This window comes from Salmo salar, chromosome ssa07 (genome assembly GCF_905237065.1).
Source record: "Salmo salar chromosome ssa07, Ssal_v3.1, whole genome shotgun sequence".
NCBI classification, from domain to species: Eukaryota; Metazoa; Chordata; class Actinopteri; order Salmoniformes; family Salmonidae; genus Salmo; species Salmo salar.
The window spans coordinates 31,899,874-31,919,371 of NC_059448.1; the positions used below are offsets into that span (position 1 = coordinate 31,899,874).

General features: G+C 40.5%; 1 protein-coding gene and 1 long non-coding RNA gene across 3 annotated transcripts in view; both read right to left on the minus strand.

Moving 5' to 3' along the window:
• Nucleotides 1-478: 478 nt before the first annotated feature.
• LOC106609076 (uncharacterized) lies at nt 479-2,663 on the minus strand. Of its 2 annotated transcripts, XR_001329629.2 has the most exons (9): nt 2,536-2,663; nt 2,227-2,311; nt 2,028-2,132; nt 1,765-1,901; nt 1,543-1,646; nt 1,261-1,445; nt 1,051-1,154; nt 842-949; nt 479-684 (listed from the first exon to the last, which is right to left on the minus strand). It is a non-coding gene; the product is annotated as an uncharacterized lncRNA (long non-coding RNA). The 2 variants fall into 2 exon arrangements; XR_001329630.2 differs by lacking the exon at nt 2,227-2,311 and having other exon boundaries at nt 481-684.
• Nucleotides 2,664-10,114: 7,451 nt separating this feature from the next.
• Nucleotides 10,115-19,498, minus strand: part of lgi2a (leucine-rich repeat LGI family, member 2a) — a 38,421-nt gene continuing 29,037 nt past the window's right edge. The window contains exons 6-8 of the mRNA XM_014207467.2: nt 17,197-17,366; nt 15,259-15,423; nt 10,115-13,891 (exon numbers count right to left, since the gene is read on the minus strand). Coding sequence (XP_014062942.1) covers nt 13,074-13,891; nt 15,259-15,423; nt 17,197-17,366 — 1,153 coding nt within the window. The 3' untranslated portion in view covers nt 10,115-13,073. The remainder of the gene's footprint in view (nt 13,892-15,258; nt 15,424-17,196; nt 17,367-19,498) is intronic.

Consider the following 19,498-nt stretch of genomic DNA (forward strand, 5'->3'; position numbering starts at 1 on the left):
CTGGCACCCCAATGGTGGAACAAGCTCCCTCACGACGCCAGGACAGCGGAGTCAATCACCACCTTCCGGAGACACCTGAAACCCCACCTCTTTAAGGAATACCTAGGATAGGATAAAGTAATCCTTCTAACCCCCCCCCCTTAAAAGATTTAGATGCACTATTGTAAAGTGGTTGTTCCACTGGATATCATAAGGTGAATGCACCATTTTGTAAGTCGCTCTGGATAAGAGCGTCTGCTAAATGACTTAAATGTAAAATGTAAAATGTAATGTTTACATATCTTGCATTACCCATCTCATATGTATATACTGTATTCTATACCATTCTACTGAATCTTAGTCTATGCCACTGACATTGCTCATCCATACATTTATATATTCTTAATTCCATTCCTTTACTTAGATTTGTGTGTATATGTTGTGAAATTGTTAGATGTTACTTGTTAGATATTACTGCACTGTCGGAGCTAGAAACTCAGGCATTTCACTACACCCTCAATAACATCTGCTAAACACGTGTATGTGACCAATACGATTTGATTTATCTCATATATTATCTCACTTTCTTAGCAGATAATGACAACATCAGTAGCTGTAGAATATTTAATGAAAAGTTGGAGGGTGGTTGGTAATGGAGGACATCAGGTGGATCCATGTCTGGGTGTTGGGCAGAACCTCCAGCTCCTGGGGAACAAGAGCAGAGTTAAAGGGAACAGGGTAGGAGACAGAGACATAAACAAGCAAACACAGTTTACACTTTACTGTGAAAAAGTTTGATGGATTAGTGCAGTGTTATAAATGGGAGATATGTACTTTAACACTTTTAGAAGGTATAGCCTACCTCAAGCTGGTCCCCCTCCGACTCAGCGCACAGAGAATCAGACTGATCCGGACTCACTGGTTCTGGTGGATGGGATACCTCCTGGGGGGGCTCGGACAGTCGATGGTCCTAATGTCATTTGGAGAGGTAAATTGAACAGGTACATTTTTATAAGCTCAGCATAACTACCATTTCTTGCTTTCTCAAATGCTAACCAAAGCTTAACATACTTTGTCTATTGGGCTTCACTGAAGTGTAGGGCGTCACTGCTTTCAGTGGTCGACCGTCAAACTGCTCCAACTGTAGAAGATTGTTGACTTCCGCTGAGGTAACCCTAGGAAGACAAACAGAAAATATTAGTGTTAGGGAAACTAAAACTAGCTTCAGGTTATTTTGTGGGCTAATGCAAATAGTAATTATCTAAGAGGTTTTATATTTACTTTAACAGATGGTGACCCCAGCTAGGAGCGAAAAAACAGCGAGGTTTCCCAGGTCTCGCCTTCCTTTCGTCCTTCTTCCAAGCCAAGTAAATTGCCCGGATGTCGTAGCACTTGGTCCCCTTCTTGATTCTGCTTCGGTAGCTCTCCTTCTGTTTTTCCTGCGCCTTGTCCATGTTCAGTCTCACCTTTATTGATAACAAGAATAAATGTAATTATATTTCATATTACAAATACATTACTTACATATCTCATATCTACATATTTTCTTACAATCATTTTTACCTGGTCAAAAACCACATCCTTCTCAGTCCATGCCTGAACTGGACCTCGAAGGCATTCAGATCTGGTTCGACAACTTCCATCACATCAAGTGGGGTTTCAGTTATCTGAAAGTACGTTATACAAAAATACAGACAAACAACACTAAGTCAATCACAAATTTGAAAGACTACAGCATATGCAATAATTGTATATTCAATTGCATTGTTTACCTCAATTGTTTACCTTTGTTTGTGGAGGCCTGGATGCTGCTGTTGTGTGCAAAGAGAATTACTTTCAGGTTTTTCTCCCACTCTTCCAGGTACCAATCAAGGGACTTGTCCATGGCAGCCTTGAGGGTCTGGATGGTCCATTCACCAAACCTGCAGGAGGGGGTAGGAAAGCGATATCTATTGACAATGTAAGATATTGAAATATATCTGATTATGTACCATGGAAAAAAATAAAACACACCATTGGTGACAGAATATAACCTACAAGATCTGTACCTTGTTCCAGCGCTCATGACCTCGGTCACTCAAGATGACCTCAGGAGAACCATGTGTGTTGCAGATGTCCACCATCGCCTTGGAGGTGGCCTTGCCAGTCTCGTCCTTGATAGGTATCATACAAAACGAAAATATATTTATTTGTTCCAACCACCCTTTTTAATGGGTTACAGAAGGGAATTCCGAGTTAAGAACATACTCTTCCTTTACTGATCTTAATGGGTATTGCCTCCACCCACTTGGTAAAGTGATCGGTCACCGTCAGACACCAGCTGTTGCCATTCCTGGATTTCGTGAAGGGTCCGATGAGGTCCACCCATAACATTTTAAGTTTTAGAGAGAAGATTACTTTATTCTTACCGTATCTGTGTCATACAGTATGCAGCTTTTCATATTTGCAAGGATACTGACACACACATACACATTCTATAATATTGAACTCTCCTGTCAAATAAAGCAAACATTACAAACCAACTTATCAGGGCAAAATTTGAATTGGGACACTTACCGATCATGTGCCATGGTGAAACAACTTTGATGGGCTTCAACTCCGGCGCCACAGTCTTCGCCCTCTCAAACTTCTGGCAGGCTACACAGTGTACTGATCTTTAAGCAAAAAAGTGACAAATTGAAACATTGTTTGCACTCTGATATGACATTCATTGAAATCATATATATATATATATATATATATATATATATATACACACACATATACATACACTTATTTAAATTCACCTTCATTTAACAAGGTGGGCTAGTTGAGAACAAGTTCTCATTTACAACTGCGACCTGGCCAAGATAAAGCAAAGCAGTTCGACACATACAACAGAGTTACACATGGAATAAACAAAAATACAGTCAATAATACAGTAGAAAAAGTCTATATACAGTGTGTGCAAATGAGGTAAGGGAGGTAAGGCAATAAATAGGCCATGGTGGCGAAGTAATTACAATATAGCAATTAAACACTGGAGTGATAGATGTGCAAAAGATGAATGTGCAAGTAGAGATACTGGGGTGCAAAGGAGCAAGATAAATAAATAAATAAATACAGTATGATATTGGGCTATGCTGTGCTATTTACAGATGGGCTATGTACAGGTGCAGTGATCTGTGAGCTGCTCTGACAGCTGGTGCTTAAAGCTAGTGAGGGAGATGAGTCTCCAGCTTCAGTGATTTTTGCAGTTCGTTCCAGTCATTGGCAGCAGAGAACTGGAAAGAAAGGCGGCCAACGGAGGAATTGGCTTTGGAGGTGACCAGTGAAATATACCTGCTGGAGAGTGTGCTACGGGTGGGTGCTGCTATGGTGACCAGTGAGCTGAGATAAGGCGGGGCTTTACCTAGCAAAGACTTGTAGATGACCTGTAGCCAGTGGGTTTGGCGACGAGTATGAAGCAAGGGCCAGCCAACGAGAGCGTACAGGTCGCAGTGGTGGGTAGTATATGGGGCTTTGGTGACAAAATGGATGGCACTGTGATAGACCGCATCCAGTTTGTTGAATAGAGTGTTGGAGGCTATCTTGTAAATGTCATCGCCGAAATCGAGGATGGATAGGATGGTCAGTTTTACAAGGGTATGTTTGGCAGCATGAATGAAGGATGCTTTGTTGCAAAATAGGAAGCCAATTTTAGATTTAATTTTGAATTGGAGATGCTTAATGTGAGTCTGGAAGGAGAGTTTACAGTCTAACCAGACACCTAGGTATTTGTAGTTGTCCACATATTCTAAGTCAGAACCGTCCAGAGTAGTGATGCTGGACGGGCGGGCAGGTGCGGGCAGCGATCGGTTGAAGAGTATGCATTTAGTTTTACTTGCATTTAAGAGCAGTTGGAGGCCACGGAAGGAGAGTTGTATGGCATTGAAGCTCGTCTGGAGGTTAGATAACAGTGTCCAAAGAAGAGCCAGAAGTATACAGAATGGTGTCATCTGCGTAGAGGTGGATCAGAGAATCACCAACAGCAAGAGCGACATCATTGATGTATACAGAGAAGAAAGTCGGCCCGAGAATTGAACCCTGTGATTGATAAACAAAAGGTTATTTCACTTGCCCAGCTGTCCACCTTCTTGACAATTCCCCGTCAGAAGAAGCGTAGGTTGATTTTGGCAATCATGCGCTTCACTGCGAAATGGCCAGCATGCATCTCGGTCAGCACGGCCTCCTCTCCTCCTTAGTAGAAATCACCGTCCTGTGTGTCTGGCCATCCTTCCCCCGTAGGTAGATATGATTGCCTAACAAGTTGGAAGAGAAGAGTTGTTGAAATACTCAAGCCTTAGTACATTTGCACTGTCTTTCTCGCCCCCTCTGTCTGTCTGTCTTCCCACCTTTCTCACTTTCTTCCCACTCCCTCCCTCTCTAGCGAAGACACCTATTTAAGGGAATTTGCAATTACCATAATTGCTTACACCTATCCATTTGATTGATCAGGTTTAACTTATAGCTAGACACCTCAATATGACAGACATATAACTCCCCTCAGCAGCCTCCACTGAACTATATGTATAGCTAGCAACTAGCTATGTTAGATGGAAAATAGTTGCACATAGCTAAATCTGTCCAGTTACCTAATAGAAGTAAACTGCTTAACGTTACCCTGAATTGTGAATTTCTCAGAATGTTACGCCTCTTTTCGAGATCAGTGGTGTTTTTTCTGAGTACTTCACCTGGTTGGAAAGATAAAATAAAATCTCATCGAGGGATGCCATTGAAGTGCAAGCTACATACAAACAGAAAGCTACAATAACAGGTACAGTAGCTAGCTAACGTTAGCTAAATAAAACTGTCTGGCTAGCTAGCTAGCTGACTAGGCAGGCTGAGAAAAATAAATACAGTAGCTAGCAACGTCAATCTAAAAACAGCTTAAATTATTCATTCATATTTAACAATATGTTCTTACACCCCTAGCAACAGAAGCTAGAACTCATCGAATCCCATTGTGACGCAGAGGGGGACACTATTTGGCCCGGTGCTCCAGTGTCTTGACACACTTTTTCTAGCACTTTATATTGGTTCTTAAAAAGCATCTCATCTTGCTCTGAGGCATTTTTCACATTTTGCTTTCTTTTCCCAATAAATCTTTTTTGAATGCATTATTACAGAAAATAATTCCAAAATGCGTATATTTCCCTTTGCCATGCATTTCCCTTTGCCATGCAAATGCACACTAACCTCTAGAATTCGTTTTTTCAGGCCGATTGTTTACCAGCAATCAAGTATTTCATCGGCTTGACGAATTAAAATTACGACCATTCTTGCCTTTTTTGATCAGCTTTGGAGCCAATTTATGAATACGAGATTCCCTCAACATAAAAAGGTCTATATAGCTTGCACCTTACCCATTGCATAGGCTACGTGTTTGTTATATATCGGGGAATCAATCTGGAATAAATAGTCAAAACATCCAATGGACCTGCAGGTGCAACACTGAAGGATACGACAAATATCTACATAAACTGATCCAAACCCGACCTTCACAGTAATCAATAATACTCCAAATTGTCCGTAAGATGCAACAAGTCAGAAGTCACCATTTATTTATTGATAATCTAAGCAAGGTTTTACCTGTGGTCGTGGAGCTTGCGGGAAGTAGTTTAAATAAACATCTACATTTGGAAGTGTTTTTTTATCGTTATTTTATTAACGAAAACATAAAGATGTTGATGAACAAATATTGTATGTGCGTCTATATGCGTGTTACATGGTCCATTTACAGCTTCTTCTGACTAAGTAGAAAAAACAAAAACATTTTTTGGAGTGTGCGCACGGAATTGTAATACATTTTGTCACTCCCGCTCAACAACTCCAAATCGCTTTTGCATGTGCTCCAAAGGGAAAACTTGAAATATCATGATATAGAGCAATTAAACAATTGAAAGGAAAAATATGATTTATTTATTAGCCTAGGGGATATAAGTATTTTAGGCATATCATGTGAATTAGGCCTCATGTAAAATCATTGTGCAAGAGACAATCATTGTTGCATGACAAGCAAGTGCTGTTAAATTATATTGTAATCTATCTGCCAGTTTGGAACAGTGTAAATAACACTAAAGTAGAAGTAATAGCATAGAGTCTGTTCTAATGAAAAACATCGCAAAGCCTTTAATACAGCATAGCAAAGTTTAAAAACAGACGGATTTGTGAAAGTTCTTTATCCAACATTTTACGGTTGCATGGGGCTTGGTGACCACAGAATCAGTAGGATATTAAACAAACACTCAAATAGGCAACAGAAGCAGGAACAGAAGCATAGGGCTGAGTGACTCATTCATAAGTCATATAATGCAGTCTTAAAGACACATTATTTCTATTTGTCTTTAGCATGCAGTCTCTCTCCTATAGCTACAGCAAATTTTATTTGAATTATTATGTGCATTATAATACATTAGAATATATTTGTAGGGGTTGATGCAATGGCGCAATTACACTTGACATGTGGACTGACGATTTTCGAAAAATAGGATACCTGTGTCTTACAGCCCATTACATAAACGAAGAGTGGATGTTATCCACCACAGAGTGTGACAGTGCACCTCGAAACTGCAGATAACATAAGGCCAGCTAGTGTGAAAGAATACTTGCGGATCTTGTTGATTTCCTCTACTGCTTCAAGAGGCCTACTGTCCACCTGGTAATTGCGTGGTTCCAAAGGATAAGGCGTCACCTACAGATGGATGTGTGGTTTCAGAGAGAAGCCAGCAGCGAGCCTGCGACCAGGCACGGTGGATGACATCCTTTTCCTGCACAGCAATTTGAAGAAATCCAGTTATGAATGGACTGTTTTTGAAGTTGTTTTAGTTTATTTATTTGTTGTCTAATATTAGAAGGCTCTTTAAAGCGATTTGAGTTGTCAATGTGCCGCATTGCATTGTGAAGAAAAAAATATGTTGATCGTTCTTAATTCATGGCATGGTTAATTTTTTTGCCAAATGTTGAATAGACATGCAGACAAATGAATTAATGCAAGAAAATAGGAATATTAGCCTACTGTCTGTAGTCATAAAAACAATTAGTCTAAATAAATTGATGTTATTTTGTTGGGTAACTGATCTTCAGTTTCTTGGCAATTTCTCGCATGGAATAGCCTTCATTTCTCAGAACAAGAATAGACTGACGAGTTTCAGAAGAAAGTTATTTGTTTCTGGCCATTTTTAGCCTGTAATCGAACCCACAAATGCTGATGCTCCAGATACTCAGCTAGTCTAAAGAAGGCCAGTTTTATTGCTTCTTTAATAAGGACAACAGTTTTCAGCTGTGCTAACATAATTGCAAAAGGGTTTTCTAATAATCAATTAGCCTTTTCAAATGATAAACTTGGATTAGCTAACATAACGTGCCAATGGAACACAGGAGTGATGGTTGCTGATAATGGGCCTCTGTACGCATATGTAGATATTCCATTAAAAATCAGCTACAACAGTCATTTACCACATTAACAATGTCTACACTGTATTTCTGATCAATTTTATGTTATTTTAATGGCCAGAAAATGTGCTTTTCTTTCAAAAACAAGGACTTTTCTAAGTGACCCCAAACTTTTCAATTGTAGTGTAGATATGAGATGAGTAATGCAAGCTATGTAAACATTATTAAAGTGGCATTATTAAAGTGACGAGTGATCCATTTATTAAAGTGGCCAATGATTTCAAGTCTGTATGTAGGCAGCAGCCTCTCTGTGTTAGTGATGGCAGTTTAACAGTCTGATGGCCTTGAGATAGAAGCTGTTTTTCAGTCTTTCGGTCCCAGCTTTGATGCATCTGTACTGACCTCGCCTTCTGGATGGTAGTGGGGAAAACAGGCAGTGGCTCGGGTGGTTGTTGTCCTTGATCTTTTTGGCCTCCCTGTGACATCGGGTGCTGTAGGTGTCCTGGAGAGCAGGTAGTTTGCCACCGGTGATGCGTTATGCAGACCGCAACTCCCTCTGAAGAGCCTTGCAATTGTTGGCGGTGCAGTTGCCATACCAGGTGGTGATACAGCCTGACAGGATGCTCTCAATTGTGCATCTGTAAAAGTTTGTGAGGGTTTTAGGTGCCAAGACAAATTTCTTCAGCCCCCTGAGGTTGAAGAGGCGCTGTTGTGCCTTCTTCACCACACTCTGTGTGGGTGGGCCATTTCAGTTTGTCCGTGATGTTTATGCCGAGGAACTTAACTTTCCACTTTCTTCACTGTTGTCCCGTCGATGTGGATAGGGGGGGTGCTCCCTCTGCTGTTTCCTGAAGTCCACGATCATCTCCTTTGTTTTGTTGACGTTGAGTGAGTGGTTGTTTTGCTGACACCACACTCTGAGTGCCCTCACCTCCTCCCTGTAGGCTGTCTCGTTGTTGTTGGTAATCATGCCTACTACTGTAGTGTCATCTGCAAACTTTATGATTGAGTTGGAGGCGTGCATGGTAACGCAGTCATGGAAGCTCACTTCTTTTGTTGTTTTCTTTTCCTGTTTAAATTACATTTGTTATTAATTAAACTCTGAGTATTTCTTACTGTTGTTTTTCTTTTGAGTGGCAGCCTACGGGTACATATTTTATAAACGTATACATAGAAATGGATAATGTACCCCCCAACAAAAAATTACTAAACAAATACAAACTTGGCCAATAAAAATGTATATATAGTATATATTTAACAAATTACCCACTCGGCCTTTCTTATAAGGGTTTGGTACAATCACGTGACGTCCTGACGACTGGTAAAACAAATGTCTTGAACATCTTACAAACGTCCTAAGATGGCCTCAATGACATCATGGTAACTTACAGGGAACAAGATAAAGGTCCCAGAAATAACTTTTCTTGGGACCATCACACAACGTCCTAATAACTAGTAAAATAAAATACCTGAACATCCTAAAAAGGTCCTGACATGGTCCTCAGTGATGTCCTGGTAACTTACAGGGAACTAGACAAATGTCCTCCAGAGAACGTTCCCTTGAGGCCATCACATAACATCCTAAGGACTAGTAAAATGAAAGTCTTGAGAACGTCCTAAAATAATCCTGACATGGTCCTAACATGGTCCTCAGTAACATCCTGGTAACATACAAGGAACTACCAAACGTCCCCCAGAGAACGTTCCCAAGCAGCCATCATGCAACATCCTAAGGTCTAGTAAAATGAAAGTCCTGACATTGTCCTATAAAGATCCTGACAAAATGTGAAGAAATCAAAGGGGATGAATACTTATGATAGGCACTGTATCTGGTAAAAAAGTGGACGTGTAAAAACACGTTTGCACCCTCTATTTTTATTTGCTCCATGGCTTAGGCGCCCAAGTGGACTTCGAAAGGCTGTTTGGCTCAGCTCAATCGCAACGCGCGAAGACGTATTAACTTAAATTGTTGTGCAACATCACGAGTAAGCTCTGGGCATCGTCTTTCAGCTGAAAAAGGGCATTTTCACTGTTGTGGTTCTTTAAGGTACCTTAGGATTGGAATACGCCCATTTTGAAGGCAGCATCCTTGTTGATTGGGAGCCAATGGGTGTGTTTGAGTAGTAAGGTTAACGAAGCTAACTGTAGACGAAAGTTGACGAGGGAGATTGGGGGAGGTACATCTGCGACAGTCGGAAGTCGGACACTGTAGTGGTTTTCCAACAGCAAAGCTCAGATCAACATGGCAGTGTCACCATAGCTGCTATTGGTTATACGTTTTTCTTTATAAATGTCAAAATAAACTTTTCTATACCCCTATATCACACACTCACAAACTAAAAGTGATATTTGAGGTCTCTCAAATATCACTTTCATTTGTATCCCCTGTAGCATTCAGAATCCTTTATTTCATTAGTTCATTTTTTGTACCCAGCATAAACTACTTTCGATACTAACCAATCATGAAACAGGAAGAAGCTGTCCGGACCAGCTAGTCTTCTGAGAATAATGAGCTGTCAATTGTGTGGGCTTTACCTTGACATTAAGCATGTGCTGGAAATTTCCAGGTGGTCAGCGTATGAATATTACGGCAAATAATAAACCGATGTTTGGTATGTTTTTTACCAATACCTGTCAGTCCCATGTCACCCCCCATTGCTCAGCTTTGAATTTTCTGTGATCATGTGTCAGTCAAGAAAGTTGAATACATTGTAGAGTAACATCGTTTATCAAATCAAACTTTATTTAAAGTGCATTTAAAATCACAACATATATTACAGTAAAAACAATAAAAGGTAAGAGATTTTTTTAAACGGAAGGCAATAAATGATTAAGAAAAGAAAATGAAGCAAAAAAGGATGCTAAAATAACAACAAAATCATATTTTAAAGGCAACGTAAAAAGGTGGGTTTTCAAGTGTCATTTAAAAACCTCAATAGTGTCTGTCCCTCTTACCTAACAGGGTAAGTCACTCCATAGCTATGGGTCTCTGATAGAGAATGCTCCGCTCCCGGCCTTGGTTCTACACCTAGGTATCGTCAACAGGCCACCTTGGGAGCGGAGCTTTCTCCCTGGGTTATATGGAACGAGCATGTCAGATAAGGCCGTGCAATGATTTAAAAGTTAAGAGTAAAATCTGAAAATTAGACTGATACTTTACAAGCAGCCAGTGAAATTAGGATAACATTGGAGTGATGTGTTCATGCCTTCTAGTTTTGGTTAAAATATTGGCAGCATTATTCTGTACAACTTTTTAATTAACTATTTAATCATTATAATTTACCTAAACAAGTCATCTGTTCATGCAAGAACATCACAGATCAAAACTTTAGGCATTCCCAATTGCTGTGGGAAATCACGCAAAAAATACTTTACAATGCTAAATCTCTGTCGGTGACTGTTGAACTTCTAATTAATTTGGCCTGGTCTTTTGACTATATGCAGGTTATAGGTTGACTAAATCTATAAAAAGCATAAAACATGCCATTGTCTGATAGACAGACATCTAGTTATTTACAGAGCTGTGACGCTGGAAGGGTCAGTGTTTTGCTAAAATAATTACTCAACCCTATCAATAATGCCTGCATGCAGTACATGAACTTGTCTGAACTCATTGGGGCCATGCTTACAATGTAGCATATTAGCGGCTAATGTAGAGGAACAAGTCTGGTTTAACACTCAGCTAACAACTTAAGCAGCTGTTAGAATTTCCCATAGGCAAACATGTCACACTTAGCCACCATACTAATGCTAGCTGGTTATGCGCAGTTGTATACTGGATATTTCAGCCTGCGAGTGAAAAAAAGGATCATTGGGAGCCTGCAGACTGTGCAAGAATTTCCTCTAGCAGCCTATAGTCTAAAGTAGACTCATACTCTTAGTCGGCCTCATTTATCAACATGCAGAGAACATTCATATATTTGTTTCTATGAAAAGCAATTTTTACTAGTCCTCAAGACAGGAGTTTACAGTGGACAGTTCCCCGCAGCATACACGTGTTTCTTTAGAAGAGGAATTTTTGGAGGTATGGCTCAAATATTGGCATATGGTGGTTAAATACGCTACCAGTAAAATTATATACTATGCAAATGTTACATTTGAGGCCGGGAAATGAATGTAAAAAAAACTACAATACAATTATTGTGTCTGTGTTCTCTGCCAAACAAATTATACATTTTCATTTGAACTCTGATCACCAACTGTAACTTTGCTTTTTTGAGGCAGAGCTTGATCCACTTAAGACAATTTCACAGAGTTGATAACAATGAGTTAGTACATGAGACTGACCAGCAAAGCACAAGCTGTGCAATATGGAGGGAGAATGCGATCATACTTTCTGTCAGAAAGTATGTGTTAATATGTATCATTATTGTTCAAAAGAATACATCTGTAGAGCATTAATGTTCACTTATTTGGTCAATGTTTTTAATAATCAAACTAGCATAGTCAATATCTATGATGATGCCTTAGGCCTGGACTCAATCAGATCAAGAGTTAACCGGCAACAGAAAAAACCCGCATTACTGATGTTTTGAGGGTGTCGGAGGTGTAACTGCGTTGTAGCTGTCAAATCGGTGAGCAGATGAGCAGATCATTGTTACGAAGCCACAACCATCCAACTTGCGTTAGAAGTTCAGAACGAGAAAGCGTAGGCTATATATACACTGTAGAAATAATGATGCTCAAATTGAAGAAATGTTTTTGTTTTAATGATTTATCAGCCTAATTGAGCTCTAGATTACATCTCACATTCCAGTGTTTGAACTTGTAAACAAGGCTGCATGGGATTTCTCGTAAGATGACTCCATGCAGCCAATGGCAATGTCTGCTTTAGGTATAATGCCATGTGCTACTTGTGGATTTGACAGCTCTAACGCAGTTCCACCTCCGACACAGCCCCAAAAATACGCTATATGGTTGTTGGCTAAAGCAGATCTGATTGAATATAGTCCTTAGTCAATCAATACACACATATCTAGTTGTACTCTGCAGCAAGGACTTGTTTAGGGACTTGAGTAATTGTACATTTATGTGGAATAAAGAACAAATCTGAGCAACGAAAACTTTTGTAAATCCCCAAATATTTGTGAAACTGCTTATATGGACGATATAAACAAAATACAAACATAAATGTGTACTGCTTGTTTAAGAGTTCTGGGTTCAGGGTCACAAGGGTTGTGTGTCACATAATATTGTTATTAAAGGTTTGTGCTGCTGCGACTTTTCCCTGTATCTACAAAGCAGTTGGGAGTGATCACTATTCATAGCTAGGTGGCGCAGCAGCAGGACAAACAAAACACTAAAACACCTGTGCTGATAAGGCAATGTACATTGTGGAAAAGGAAAAGAGTTGGCTGAGAGTTTCCTTTTGCAAGACTTTGGAAACCGGAACTACCACGTATAGATCCACAACTTAATCACCGAGTTGACCAAATTACTTGAGATTTTAGTTCTGGGTTAACAGAGATTACCTGTGCATATAAAAGTCAATAGAACAGTAGGGACATGACCGATTTAAAAATGGTATACAAACACAAGAGGTGCTTAATCGGAAAAAATATTTGATGATGCTGCTTGAGTTACTTCTCCCTCTCTTGGCCCCTTCTCCCTCCTTTCCCCCACAAAAATGTCAACGTTTATAATGGAAGACATAAGATGCAGGGGCTGAAGCCCTGGCTATCTCATAAGCTCAAGTCAATGATGATATGCTCAAAGATCTGCGTATTGCCCTTGAAGCTGGAGGAGAAAATGAAGTCCCGGCGGTCGGTGGATACCACGGTAAAGGAACGTGGCGCCATGATGTACACCTCTTTGAAGCGCTCAAAGAGTTTTTTATCAGCGTCCCACAGGTAGATCTGTGAGAATGTATAGTCGCTGCCCAGGGCTAGATAGTGGCGCTCTTTGAAGGAGAATGGCTGGAGGATCATAGCGCCTCGTGAGGGCAGGGATTGGATCTCCATAAACTGTTTGCCACTCCAGCGGAGTACCTTAGAGTCACCTATATAGCGCGTCATGGCCAGGTAGAGGTCCTCCTTGACCCGGAAGGCCTTGACGGCCACCACATCCTCCATGTTAGGGATCTCTCCCTGCAGGGAAAACGTCTGGGCACTCCTGCTCCACTGGTAGATTACAGGCACCTGGGAGCGGCTGGCCAAGATGAGGTGGGACTTGCCATCCAGATCCACAAACTCAGCGTCAGTGTCACGGAACCACTCATGCAGGGACTGATAGGAGTAGAAGCCCTTGTCGTTCCACTTGTAGAGAGTGGAGAGCCCCGCCTTTGAGCTATCGGCAATCACAAAGAACCACTCGCCAGCAATCTGGAAGGCTTCAATGTCGTTGGGCTTGGAGATCTTGGATACCTCAATATCCTGAAACTTGCTGAACCTGCTCTGGTCTTCATCAAACTTGTATATGTGAGAACCACCAAAGAGCTGGGCCACTATGACAAAGACCTGGTTCTGGATGATGACCGATTTGCACCCAACGATTGACTGGCCTGAGATTTGAGACACAGAATAGACACATTTAGAAATTCAAATGATAGTTTTTTGGCTTTAAATACTGGAAATATATTAATTAAGGATAAGGAAGAGAAACAGCACTAGATATAAACCACAAAATGATTGCTGATAAAACTCTATAATATGCAGCACAATTTATGTTCTCTGTATATATCAATGATGTCGCTCTTGCTGCTTCTCTGATCCATCTCTACGCAGACAACGCCATTCTGTATACTTCTGGCTCTTCTTTTGGCACTGTGTTAAACTAACCTCCAGACGAGCTTCAACCGATCGCTGCCCGCACCCGCCTGACTAGCATCACTACTCTGGACGGTTCTGACTTAGAATATGTGGACAACTACAAAAACCTAGGTGTCTGGTTAGACTGTAAACTCTCCTTCCAGACTCACATTAAGCATCTCCAATCCAAAATTAAATCGCAACAAAGCCTCCTTCACTCATGCTGTTAAACATACTCTCGTAAAACTGACTATCCTACCGAACCTTGACTTTGGCGATGTCATCTACAAAATAGCCTCCAACACTCTACTCAGCAAATTGGATGTAGTCTATCACAGTGCCATCCGTTTTGTCACCAAAGCCCCATATACTACCCACCACTGCTGCCTGTATGCTCTCGTTGGCTTGCCCTTGCTTCATATTCGTCGCCAAACCCACTGGCTCCAGGTCATCTATACGTCTTTGCTAGGTAAAGCCCCGCCTTATCTCAACTCACTGGTCACCATAGCAACACCCACCCGTAGCACACGCTCCAGCAGGTATATTTCACTGGTCATCCCCAAAACCAACTCCACCTTTGGCCGTCTTTCCTTCCAGTTCTCTGCTCCCAATGACTGGAACGAACTGCAAAAATCACTGAAGCTGGAGACTTACATCTCCCTCACTAACTTTAAGCATCAGCTGTCAGAGCAGCTTACCGATCACTGCACCTGTACAGAGCCCATCTGTAAATAGCCCACCCAACTACCTCATCCCCATATAAATACAAATATTTAAGCAGTGATTTTGTCACTTGACATTCAGGGTGGCATTTTCCTCTCGCCAACACACGTTATCAGTAAACACACTGTAATGTTTAAAAAAATGGGAAATATGATACTGGAGCTCGCTAAAGCTTTGTGTGTACAGTGTCAGCAGGTATCTGCATGTATACTAACACTCTGGTTAAATTAAACATCCTTCCCATTGAAAGAATAAGTTAAAACATAAATCGTGCTGCAAATAATAATTTCACTCATCCGGTCTATTTGAAATGTTACTGTGCGCTTGCCCACAACAAGTGTGTTTGAGAGAGGAATATGTCAGCCTCAGTGACATAAGATGTCATGTTACCAAATACCTGTGATATTGTCATAAGTCCTGAAGTTCATCTCAATGTGGTCCCACTGTAAAACCATACAACTCTCTGTGTTGGGTGCAGCGATGGCCACATAGACGTCATTTTTATAAGAGAATGTGTCCACAGACAGAGACTCTGATGGCACCGACTGATGGTGGATAAAATCTGTGGAGAGTGGGCAATCTTAGCATTAGTATGATTTGTAATAAAAAAAAAATGTTGTGTAGTGTAAACTAATCTTGAACTAAAGTTTCACGTAATTGGTTAGCTGCTCAATTAAGTTCTGGGTCCACACGTGTTAAGAGATGGTAGTATGAGAAGCAGAACAAGGAGCTAAACCTTCTCTCTTTGCAAGTTACGGGCTGAATGTCCCCTCCCCTTCTGAAATTTGAAAGATGCTAACACCTGCAAAATTGTATTTGTCCAAATAACCAGTGATGAAAAACCCAAACACTGGATCAACTGCTGCTCGTTATCCTATGCATCCCATTCCTTTACGACAGATTCTACGGTACCAGTTATGTTTATGTAGATCTGTCCACGAGAGATTAAGTGTAGACAACAACAGTAATTGTGAGATGTTGAGGACGCAGGGGTGCAATCTATACAAAAACCACAAGTGGTGTTGCTTCAGTTGCTCCAAAAGACCCAGCCAGGAGAGCTAAAGAAAGCACCAAATAGGCTCTTTCTGTAAATCATTAAAGTGTATTGAAAGGAATTAGGAACCGTGCACACTTTGGAAGTTGTGGCCATTTGGAGACACCAGTTAGACCTCTCACTCAAAACTTTAAGTCGTATGTTGTATCAATCCCAAAAGTTTTCATTAATATTCTTGGTATGTTACTGAATGTATCCCGAGTAGTTCCAAATTCTGTTATAGCCAAATGCTTGCGAAAAGTACAGTAAAAGTTGCCTGGCTACCCATCCACATCTCTCCGGCCAAACGCCACGCCATGCCCATGATAAGTCCCGATTTATCTCTATCCCAGACGACTTCTGGAAGGTAAACACATTCTGACTGTTCCCAGAAACCGATGGGTTGGTCCTACATGATGACATTATCAACTTTGATACTCTGATTGGTTAGATTTGTTAGAGACGATCCAATCACTGATGAATTTGTTTTGTAGAACGCCCATCATTTTGAAGTCACACAAACGACTTCTAGGGTGGCAGATTCAGACAATGTCCTGTATGTAGCGATCGATAGAGCAGCTATATTAAATTCAGTCTTCAGGCAACAATAAAAGTAAATTGCACATAAAAACAAAACTGTAATGTTTGAATTCAGTCTTGTCAGGTAAACTGGTGTCATCAGTTGTTTTGAGAATTTCCTCATAACCTCCAAAGTGCTACTATGGTTATGCATAATATGCTTCTCATAGTTTATGGCAACTCTTATAAATTATACTATCATTGTAATGAGTTTATGTTAAGTAAGCCTTATGATGGAGGGCTCAAGTAAGACCATGGCAATTAGCAGTGGTGTAAAGTACTTAAGTAAAAATACTTTTTGTGGTATCTGTACTTTACCATTTATATTTTTAAGAACTTTTACTTCACTACATTCCTAATGAAAATGATGTACTTTTTACTCCATACATTTTCCCTAACACCCAAAAGTACACGTTACATTTTCAATGCTTAGCGGGACAGGAAAATGGTCCTTTTCAATGCTTAGTGGGACAGGAAAATGGTCCAATTCACACACTTATCAAGAGAACATCTCTGGTCATCCCTACTGCCTCTGATCTGGCGGATTCATTAAGCACACGTGTTGGAATATGCCCCTGCCTATCTGTAAATAAAAAAAAAAATTAAAATGGTGCCGTTTGGTTTGCTTAATATAAGCAATTTTCTATTAAGGTATCTTTACTTTTACTCGAGTATGACAATTTAATACTTTTTCTACCACTGGCAATTAGTCAGCTCCCTCACCAGTGGAGATGCATTCATTGTGCAGGCTGGCCATGTCGTTCAGCCGCTTGTCCTTCATGTCCTTGGGTCCGGCACAAATTACATCAGAAACCGTGGCATTGGTGCTCTTCAGCCACATCATCAGCCACTTCGCACGGCAGTCACACTCAAAGGCATTTCCTCGCAGGTCACTTTGCAAGGACAGACAACCAGATATCAGTCACAGCATAACCATACCCTAGCCCAGCAGTTTACAGATTTTCTAAACTCCAATTCTGTCAATGAAACCTATCAGTCACCATAGCACTGAACCCGCACTTATAAAACATACAAATGAACATCTATCTCTATACTCATGCGTCTCGCTCTAAGTGCAGCATGTGATACTATTGACCATCATATTTTTCTCAGACGCCTAGAGACAAATGTAGGTCTTCGAGGTCGGGCGCTCTCTTGGTTGCGCTCTTACTTATTCAACAGACTCCAATTCGTGTTATTAGATGATGACTCCTCCCCGTTAACTAGTGTTAAATTTGGCGTCACTAAAGGGTCTGTTATTGTTTTCATTGTATGATTAATTATTTGATTGATTTTACATTAATGTCATGCATCTTCCTGATTCCCAGCCCACATGGGCTTATATTGGCTGTATCCAAATAAAATTATGATAATTATATATGCACATACAGTACCAGTGAAAAGTTTGGACATACCTACTCATTCCACGGTTTTTCTTTATTTTTACTATTTTCTACATTGTAGAATAATAGTGAAGACATCAAAACTATGAAATAACACATATGGAATCAGGTAGTTACCAAACAAAGTGTTAAACAAATAAAAATATATTTTATATTTGAGATTCTTCAAAGTAGTCAACCTTTGACTTGATAACAGCTGTGCACACTCTTGGCATTCTCTCAACCAGCTTCATGATGTAGTCACCTGGAATACATTTCAATTAACAGGTGTGTTTTGTTAATTTGTGGAATTTCTTTCCTCAATGCGTTTGAGCTAATCAGTTGTGTTGTGACAAGGTATGGGAGGTATGCAGAAGATAGCCCTATTTGGTAAAAGACCAAGTCCGTATTATGGCAAGAACAGCTCAAATGAGCAAAGAGAAACGACAGTCCATCATTACTTTAGGACATGAAGGTCAGTCAATCTGGAAAATGTAAAGAACTTTAATGTTTCTTCAAGTGTAGTCGCAAAAACCATCAAGCTCTATGATGAAACTGGCTCTCATGAGGACCACAACAGGAAAGGAAGACCCAGAGTTACAGCGGAAAAGTTAATTTTAGTTACCAGCCTCAGAAATTGCAGCCCAAATAAATGCTTCAGAGTTCAAGTAACAGACACATCTCAAAATCAACTGTTCAGAGGAGACTGGGTGAATCGGGCCTTCATGGTCAAATTGCTGCAAAGAAACCACTACTAATAGACACCAATAATACGTAGGGACTTGCTTGGGCCAAGAAACACAAGCAATGGACATGAGACCACTGGAAATCTGTCATTTGGTCTGATGAGTGTACAAAGAGGTGTACATCATGGCGCTAAATTTGAGATTTTTGGTTCCAACCGGCGTGTCTTTGTGAGACGCAGAGTAGGTGAACGGATGATCGCCGCGTGTGTGGTTCCCACCATGAAGCATGGAGGAGGAGGTGTGCCGGTATGGGGGTGCTTTGCTGGTTACACTGTCGATGATTGATTTATTTAGAAATCAAGGCACACTTAATGAGCATGGCTACCACAGCATTCTGCAGCGATACGCCATCCCATCTGGTTTGGCTTAATGGGACTATCATTTGATTTTTAACAGGATAATGACCCAGCACACTTCCAGGCTGTGTAAGGGCTATTTGACAAGGAAGGAGAGTGATGGAGTTCTGCATCAGATGAACTGGCCTCCACAATCACCCAACCTCAATCCAATTAAGATGGTTTGGGATGAGTTGGACCGCAGAGTGAAGGAAAAGCAGCCAATAAGTGCTCATGTGGGAACCCTTCAAGACTGTTGGAAAAGCATTCCAGGTGAAGCTGGTTGAGATAATGCCAAGAGAGTGCAACGCTGTCATAAAGGCAAATGGTGGCTACTTTGAAGAATCTAAAATCAAAAATATATTTTGATTTGTTTAACTTTTTTTTTTGTTACTACAGGATTCCATATGTGTTATTTCATAGTTTTGGTATCTTCACTATTATTCTGCAATGTAGAAAATAGTAAAAATAAAGAAAAACCCTTGAATGAGTAGGTGAGTCCAAACTGTTCACTGGTACTGTACATACAAACCTACAGTTGAAGTCAGAACTTTACAAACAC